Genomic DNA, 9,475 nt, shown 5'->3' with positions numbered 1-9,475 from the left:
AATGACTTTGCCCAGTCATATTTAAGGTCAGAACTAATATGACTTTGCCCAGTCATATTTAAGGTCAGAACTAATATGACTTTGCCCAGTCATATTTAAGGGTAGAACTAATATGACTTTGCCCAGTCATATTTAAGGGTAGAACTAATATGACCTTGCCCAGTCATATTTAAGGTCAGAACTAATATGACTTTGCCCAGTCATATTTAAGGGTAGAACTAATGACTATGCCCAGTCAACTACCTTTCTAGGTGCTCTGATGCTTCTAGTTGTGAGTTTAATTTTTTTATAAAATATCAACAGTATTTCACTTTTTAATGTGTATAGTATTGCTTACTAGGTGTTGTCCAATCAATTGAGTAACCACTCCATCTTCAAGTGATGTGAAATATCAATTTCCACACTGGAAGTAGTGGTAAGGATTCTATCTTGTGTGTATTCTCTCATGTACTTTAAGATTCTGTGATGTGGTAAAACATTTTCCACACAGAGAACATTGGTAGGGCTTCTCCCCTGTGTGTGTTCTTTCATGCACTTTTAAGTGCCCTGACAGAGTAAAACTCTTCCCACACTGGGAGCATTGGTAAGGCTTCTCCCCTGTGTGTGTTCTCTTATGTTCTTTCATGTGCCCTGACCGGGCAAAACGCTTTCCACACTGAGAGCATTGGTAGGGTTTCTCTTTTGTGTGTATTCTCATATGTATTTTTAGGCCCCCTGATTGTGTAAAGCTTGTTCTACACTGGGAGCAGTGGAAAGGCTTCTCCCCTGTGTGTTTATTTTTGTGTTCTTTCAATTGAACTAATGTGGTAAAGCTCTTTCCACACTGGGCGCATGTGTAAGGCTTCTCCCCTGTGTGTGTTCTTTCATGCACTTTTAGGTGCCCTGACAGGGTAAAACGCTTCCCACACTGGGAACATTGGTAAGGATTCTCCCCTGTGTGTGTTCTCTTATGTTCTTTCAAGTGTCCTGACTGGGTAAAACTCTTTCCACACTGGGAGCATTTGTAGGGTTTCTCTCTTGTGTGTATCCTCGTATGGGTTCTCAAGTACCCTGACTGGGTAAAACTCTTCCCACAATGAGAGCATTGGTAAGGCTTTTCTCCGGTGTGTATTCGTTCATGTATTTTTAAGTTCCCTAACTGAGTAAAATACTTTCCACAGTGGGAACAGTGGTATGGTCTTGCTAAATGCTTCACACCTGTGTGTGTTCTTTCATGCACTTTTAGGTGTCCTGACAGGGTAAAACGCTTCCCACATTGGGAGCATTGGTAGGGCTTCTCCCCTGTGTGTGTTCTCTTATGTTCTTTCAAGTGCCCTGACTGGGTAAAACTCTTTCCACACTGGGAGCATTGGTAGGGTTTCTCTCTTGTGTGTATTCTCATATGGGTTCTCAAGTACCCTGACTGGGTAAAACTCTTCCCGCAATGGGAGCATTGGTAAGGCTTTTCTCCTGTGTGTATTCGTTCATGTATTTTCAAGTTCCCTAACTGAGTTAAACTCTTTCCACACTGGGAGCAGCAGTGTCGTCTTGCTGGGTTGGATGTCTCTGGTTCCTCTGAAGGACTCTTCCCACTGTCAGAATGAAAGTCTGTTCTCTTTCCTGCCAAAGACAAACAGATTATTTAACTCGAAAATGACATTTACTGAAGAAATGTGTGCTTAAAATATTTATGGTTGTGAAACAGTCTTGATAGTGGTAGGATGGCAGTAGTCATGGTAGGGTGTTATGCGGATAAAATAAACATAGCTTTTAAAGCTGATACAACATACTCTCAGAAGCACAGTGTACTTTGTTTCACGTCTTGAGGTCTTACCATTGCTGCGATATTACAATTTGTGGGTCTGAAATCTGGGTCAAAAGGTCATTAAATACGTTGTCATCGTGTCAGTGAAGTCATATCTGGGCAAGAGTATCTGCTGGCGTCTTGCTTGACTGCCGTGCATGCCTGGTACCTGTTTAGTTAACAGTGTTTACCCGTTAGCTTTGATTTGTCTTTTGTTTTTCGTTGTTTGTTTTTGTCTACTTTTAGGCCTGTTTGTTTTTGTCTACTTTTAGGCCTGTTTGTTTTTGTCTACTTTTAGACCTGTTTGTTTTTGTCTACTTTTAGGCCTGTTTGTTTTTGTCTACTTTTAGGCCTGTTTGTTTTTGTCTACTTTTAGGCCTGTTTGTTTTTGTCTACTTTTAGGCCTGTTTGTTTTTGTCTACTTTTAGGCCTGTTTGTTTTTGTCTACTTTTAGGCCTGTTTGTTTTTGTCTACTTTTAGGCCTGTTTGTTTTTGTCTACTTTTAGGCCTGTTTGTTTTTGTCTACTTTTAGGCCTGTTTGTTTTTGTCTACTTTTAGGCCTGTTTGTTTTTGTCTACTTTTAGGCCTGTTTGTTTTTGTCTACTTTTAGGCCTGTTTGTTTTTGTCTACTTTTAGGCCTGTTTGTTTTTGTCTACTTTTAGGCCTGTTTGTTTTTGTCTACTTTTAGGCCTGTTTGTTTTTGTCTACTTTTAGGCCTGTTGTTTTTGTCTACTTTTAGGCCTGTTTGTTTTTGTCTACTTTTAGGCCGGTTTGTTTTTGTCTACTTTTAGGCCTGTTGTTTTTGTCTAATTTTTGGCCTGCTGTTTTTGTCAACTTTTAGGCCTAAGGGGGTTTTGTGACTTTTACCACCTTGGTTTAATAGCGCTAGCTAGCTTGCTAATTGGCCGTTTTGCCTAAGTCTGAGTCTGGAGTCTTTTACCACCTTGGTTTAATAGCGCTAGCTAGCTTGCTAATTGGATGTTTTGCCTACGTCTGAGTCTGGAGTCTTTTACCACCTTGGTTTAATAGCGCTAGCTAGCTTGCTAATTGGCCGTTTTTCCTAGATCTGAGTCTGGACGGCACTGCTTTGATCATATCCACCTATTTAGCTTCTTCCTCTGATTGCTGGCCTCCTGGTTCCCTGACCCAGCTCTGGAGTATTGCCTTGCGAATGCATTTATTTGGGATTTCCCTCGCCATACATCTCTCTGGAATACCCATCGGACTCTCCCGTGGCCCGGTGTAGCTCCCGCCGCCCCCCTCTGCTTATTTGCCGGCTAGCTCTACGGCCCCTCCCTTGAAGCACTTCTCTTTCTGGCTGTTGCTCGGGTAACCCAGCCCCTATGAAGCAAGGTAAGACAAAGCAACCCTAACATTTCATCAGTCCTCTGCCTCAAATATTGTTCATATGAAGCTGAAGATGTTAATTCCATGTGTAACTCTGTGTTGTTGTGTGTGTCGAATTGCTATGCGTTTATCTTGGCCAGGTCGCAGTTGCAAATGAGAACTTGTTCTCAACTAGCCTACCTGGTTAAATAAAGGTGAAATACATTTTTTTTAAAGCAATCTTAGCGAGAGGACAATTTCGCTCCAGGACAAACCCCAGAAATATATGTTGGGTATCTCAGATTGTTCTGGTAATTCTCACATAGAAACTTAATGTGGAGACCTATACATGCTTCCTTTAAGACCCTATGATCTGTGAACCGTCCATGATACGGACATCTCAGTGTCTTACACTCCTTATAGCAGGGTTCCCCAACTTCCGGCCCGCGGACCAAATTTGGCCCACGGGTGTTTTTATTTGGCCCAACCGAGTTTTCTGAGAAGAAAATATATATATATAAAAAACTTTTATTGTTGGACATAAGACAAAAAAAAACACCAGAACAATCAGCTCCAAGTGATTTTAATTTAAGAAATCTGTTCCTAAGTATTCACACGCATAATAGAGAGATATAAGCAAGGTTTGAAATGGTTATGTTTTAGTCAAACATTATAATTGTTTGGGCTTCTTGCAGTCTACAAATTATTTGTAATTATGTTCCGGCCCCCCGACCATCCGCTCAAGAAAAAATAAATAAATAAATAATTGTCCTGTGGCTGAATCTAGTTGCCTTATAGTAAGCTTTTAAATATGAACATTCATTTATTCAACATAAAAAATATCTGAAAATTACCCTTTATGATTTAGCTTCTTTTTAGATTTAGTTTTTTTTAAACACATCACATTTCCAGAGTGGGCTCTCTCTGAAGATATCACCCATTTTATACATAGAAATGTACATTGTAGGTCATTAACCAATCACATCCCTCCTTGACGATTGCACATTCAGCAAATCACCAACAGAGGGAGGTCCCTTTAAAAAAAATGCATTTTCACATTCACTGTGTTGGTGAAGCTCATAAAATGAAGCACAACTTCAAAATGAACAAGAGAGCCCACTCTGGACATGTGAAGCCTCATTGAGGACGGTGCCAAACAATATGCCTTCAAATGAACCAAAAAAAATAAAAAAAGAGGACTTTTGAGATAACATGAGTATTTCGGAAACAAGACATACGCCATATGTTAGAGCACACTATAGGGAGTATAACAACACCTAGACAATGTCTGTATCACGTAGGGGTCAGAGGTCATAGGGTCTGACAGTATAATGACTAGATTCTAACCTGGCGTGGAATCACTACTACACATGGCTTCTATCCTGGTGTGGAATCACTACTACACATGTTGGGCTATCCTGGTGTGGAATCACTACTATGCATGGCTTCTATCCTGGTGTAGAATCACTACTATACATTATTAACCCATGGCTTCTATCCTGGTGTGGAATCACTACTACACATGTTGGGCTATCCTGGTGTGGAATCACTACTATGCATGGCTTCTATCCTGGTGTGGAATCACTACTATACATTATTAACATATTGGCTTCTATCCTGGTGTGGAATCACTACTACACATGTTGGGCTATCCTGGTGTGGAATCACTACTATGCATGGCTTCTATCCTGGTGTGGAATCACTACTATACATTATTAACACATGGCTTCTATCCTGGTGTGGAATCACTACTATACATTATTAACCCATGGCTTCTATCCTGGTGTGGAATCACTACTACACATGGCTTCTATCCTGGTGTAGAATCACTACTATACATGGCTTCTATCCTGGTGTGGAATCACTACTACACATGGCTTCTATCCTGGTGTAGAATCACTACTATACATGGCTTCTATCCTGGTGTAGAATCACTACTATACATGGCTTCTATCCTGGTGTAGAATCACTACTATACATGGCTTCTAACCTGGTGTGGAATCACTACTATACATGGCTTCTATCCTGGTGTGGAATCACTAGTATACCTGGCTTCTATCCTGGTGTGGAATCACTACTACACATGTTGGGCTATCCTGGTGTGGAATCACTACTATACATGGCTTCTATCCTGGTGTGGAATCACTACTACACATGGCTTCTATCCTGGTGTGGAATCACTACTACACATGTTGGGCTATCCTGGTGTGGAATCACTACTATACATGGCTTCTATCCTGGTGTGGAATCACTACTAGACATTATTAACATATTGGCTTCTATCCTGGTGTGGAATCACTACTACACATGTTGGGCTATCCTGGTGTGGAATCACTACTATACATTATTAACACATGGCTTCTATCCTGGTGTGGAATCACTACTATACATGGCTTCTATCCTGGTGTAGAATCACTACTATACATGGCTTCTATCCTGGTGTAGAATCACTACTATACATGGCTTCTATCCTGGTGTGGAATCACTACTATACATGGCTTCTATCCTGGTGTGGAATCACTACTACACATGGCTTCTATACTGGTGTGGAATCACTACTACACATGGCTTCTATACTGGTGTGGAATCACTAGTATACATGGCTTCTATCCTGGTGTGGAATCACTACTACACATGGCTTCTATCCTGGTGTGGAATCACTAGTATACATGGCTTCTATACTGGTGTGGAATCACTACTACACATGGCTTCTATCCTGGTGTGGAATCACTACTATACATGGCTTCTATCCTGGTGTGGAATCACTACTACACATGGCTTCTATCCTGGTGTGGAATCACTACTATACATGGCTTCTATCCTGGTGTGGAATCACTACTACACATGGCTTCTATCCTGGTGTGGAATCACTAGTATACATGGCTTCTATTCTGGTGTGGAATCACTAGTATACATGGCTTCTATCCTGGTGTGGAATCACTAGTATACATGGCTTCTATTCTGGTGTGGAATCACTAGTATACATGGCTTCTATCCTGGTGTGGAATCACTACTATACATGGCTTCTATCCTGGTGTGGAATCACTACTATACATGGCTTCTATCCTGGTGTGGAATCACTAGTATACATGGCTTCTATCCTGGTGTGGAATCACTACTACACATGGCTTCTATCCTGGTTTGGAATCACTACTATACATTATTAACACATGGCTTCTATCCTGGTGTGGAATCACTACTACACATGGCTTCTATCCTGGTGTGGAATCACTAGTATACATGGCTTCTATTCTGGTGTGGAATCACTACTATACATGGCTTCTAACCTGGTGTGGAATCACTACTACACATTATTAACCCACAGCTTCTATACTGGTGTGGAATCACTACTACACATGGCTTCTATCCTGGTGTGGAATCACTAGTATACATGGCTTCTATCCTGGTGTGGAATCACTAGTATACATGGCTTCTATCCTGGTGTGGAATCACTAGTATACATGGCTTCTATCCTGGTGTGGAATCACTACTACACATGGCTTCTATACTGGTGTGGAATCACTACTACACATGGCTTCTATCCTGGTGTGGAATCACTACTACACATGGCTTCTATCCTGGTGTGGAATCACTACTACATATTGGCTTCTATCCTGGTGTGGAATCACTACTATACATTATTAACACATGGCTTCTATCCTGGCGTGGAATCACTACTATACATTATTAACACATGGCTTCTATCCTGGTGTGGAATCACTACTACACATGGCTTCTATCCTGGTGTGGAATCACTACTACACATGGCTTCTATCCTGGTGTGGAATCACTACTACACATGGCTTCTATCCTGGTGTGGAATCACTAGTATACATGGCTTCTATCCTGGTGTGGAATCACTGTAGGTTATCTGACCAATCAGGGGGCAGGCTAACTTCACTTTATCCTGACTCAAGTGTCTGAGCTGGCTTCTATCCTGGCCTAAAATCACTACTATACATGACTCCACACCATAACTCGCAGCTCAGACACTTGAGTCAGGATAAAGTGGAGTTAGCCTGCATCCTGATTGGCCCTTAACCTGCCTGGGAGAAGATTTGTTGAAGGATGAGTTGAAGGATTTGTTGCCATAGAAACTTAGCTGGCTAGAGGTAAGCCACCTTCAACGGTTATCCTTAGTTGAATTCAGAATTGCCTCTGTCCAGGACTCTATATTTAATGTTCCAGTCCATCCACTGATGGAGAACCTATTACATTCATACAGAGTGCAGGAATTTAAATCAGCCATCTACCTTTATCAAAGAAAGAACAGTAGAATGCATTTAATCCATTGTTTCGTTTTTGGTGGTCCCCACTATTTGTGACTAACAATCCCTACAGTACAGAACAACATATTCAACTGTACAATTTCAGTACACTTACCCTAAAAAAAAACACACATTCAACGTTTTAACCCGTTTGAGACAGTACTCACTGGTGTTAATGAGATCTCCAGTCTCCTCTTCCTCCAACGAGACAGTCATCTCCTCCTCTTTCACTCTAAAAACGTCTTCCTCTACCTTAACTGTCATCGCTGCCTCCTCTTTCACTCCAAAAACCGCATCGTCTTGTTTCTCTTCCTCCTCTTCTTTCACGGTAACATCCTTCTCCTCTTTCACTCCTAAAGCTTCTTGCTCGTCCGTCACTGTAACGTCTTTCTCTTCTTCTTTCACTGTAACAGCTTCACCCTCTACTTCATGTTTAACTGTGACAGCCTCCTCTTCCTTCTCCTCTTTAACGAGAGTTTCTGTCCCTGTCCATCCGACCGCCTCTACTTTAGCTGGGAGGGAGTAGTTTAGGGAGCTCATAGTCGTGGATGTTATCTAGCTAACGTTAGCTAGTTACCGTTAGCGACTAGCCTAGCGGTAATTTAACCATCCAGCTAGCTGACTGACAACCACAACGTAAATATGCTATTAAATGAGGTAACTGGTAGATACGACGAAAGTGTGTTGAAAATAAAATGGCTAATAATCACCGATAGTGTCTAAAGGGCTCCAATGTTTCTGCTGTTTGTTAGCGAGCTACCGAGGTTGCTGAACAATGGTGGCTGACTAGCTGCTGTTGTGGTTGCCAGGTCTAGATACAATTTCTATCTCTATTGACCACTCAAAACCCGCCCAGGGGCCTGTTGCACAAAAGTAGAATTAAGACATCCGGGATAAATGACTCAGCTGAGCTCAATGAAGCCAAAACATGTGCGTCCAGGCTTAATTGGTTGCACAAAGACCAAGCCAGGATGAGCAGACACGGATTCATTAAGCCAGGTGAAACCAATCCTGGATAGGTGCGCGCTCACGGCTCACTCAAATAGACCCCGCCACAGATCACAGATTAACTGATTTACCATGGCAACTAGAGCCGCGTACTTTTCCCCGTCGGAAGCACAAATCCTCATGGAGGCATACGAGGAGGTAAAAGATATAATTAAGAAGAAAGGCAACACCGCCACAGTGATAAAGCAGAGTGATAAAAGAGTGATAAAGCAGAGTGATAAAAGAGTGATAAAGCAAAGAAAAAGCGTGGCAAAGTATTGCAGACCGCCTGAATGCGTAAGTAGTGCACAATTACACACTCACCGCTCCGCTGAAACATCACAATTACAATTCAAATATTTAATTCACATCTCCAAAAATGCAGTTGTACTGTAATTATGAAACGGTTAAATTTTTAATTGAAATGCACTGCAGATATGAGTGAAATTGTGTAAAGTAACTCCATCACACTGTATAAAGCTATGATAATTTTTTTGATATTTTTACTGAAAACAAGACAAAAATACCAAGTAATTTTTTGCAGTGTGACTCCATTAAATGTGTGTGTGTGTGTGTGTGTGTGTGTGTGTGTGTGTGTGTAGATTAAACATGAACGGGCCAAAACGGACATGGCAGCAGGTCAAAATCAAATACAAGAACATTCTGCAGAATGGTATGGTCCCTGACTAATATTTAACAAAGCACAAGCATATATTGTACCCAGAAGGTGCCTGCTCACACATTGTCTGTACTGTTTTAGCAGTGAAAAAGAATACCCACAGACAAGGCACGGGTGGTGGGTCACCAAAGGCTGACCTTACCCCAGCAGAGGACATGGCCTTGGAGCTAAATAAAGGCAGGCCCGTCTTAGAGGGGATCCCTGGGGGGAAAGAGACGAGCATAGGTTCCTCCCAAGATGCCACCCGCTTCATTCAAGGTATGTCCTTCCATCTCTACATGGGATACAACCACATTCATATTGAATCAATTTGGACTGTCTGACTTTGGTTTACCTATTGCCTTGCAGTGTCTGGCAGCACTGTGTTCCTGTTAGAGCCACCAGCACAAGCACCAGACGATGCTGATCCAGTGAGTACTCCATCAAAGGCAT

At 41.7% G+C, this 9,475-nt stretch overlaps 1 protein-coding gene across 1 annotated transcript; it reads right to left on the bottom strand.

The window, feature by feature from the left end:
• Positions 1-6: 6 nt before the first annotated feature.
• LOC129847701 (zinc finger protein ZFP2-like) lies at positions 7-7,936 on the bottom strand. Its single transcript, XM_055915455.1, has 2 exons — positions 7,545-7,936; positions 7-1,599 (listed from the first exon to the last, which is right to left on the bottom strand). Exons 1-2 carry the CDS (start codon positions 7,915-7,917, stop codon positions 425-427), a joined length of 1,548 nt encoding a protein of 515 aa, XP_055771430.1. The 5' UTR covers positions 7,918-7,936; the 3' UTR covers positions 7-424.
• Positions 7,937-9,475: the final 1,539 nt, after the last annotated feature.

The sequence above is a fragment of the Salvelinus fontinalis genome, unplaced genomic scaffold (assembly GCF_029448725.1).
Source record: "Salvelinus fontinalis isolate EN_2023a unplaced genomic scaffold, ASM2944872v1 scaffold_0934, whole genome shotgun sequence".
Taxonomy (NCBI): Eukaryota; Metazoa; Chordata; class Actinopteri; order Salmoniformes; family Salmonidae; genus Salvelinus; species Salvelinus fontinalis.
This window is presented reverse-complemented; position numbering and strand designations above follow the sequence as displayed.

Bases quoted from the DNA above. Each gene is read 5' to 3' on its own strand.
- LOC129847701 (XM_055915455.1), bottom strand. From the start codon at position 7,917: ATGAGCTCCCTAAACTACTCCCTCCCAGCTAAAGTAGAGGCGGTCGGA. The intron at 1,600-7,544 runs GTGAGTACTGTC...TGTCTTTGGCAG, and splicing joins TGGAGATCTCATTAACACCA to GAAAGAGAACAGACTTTCAT.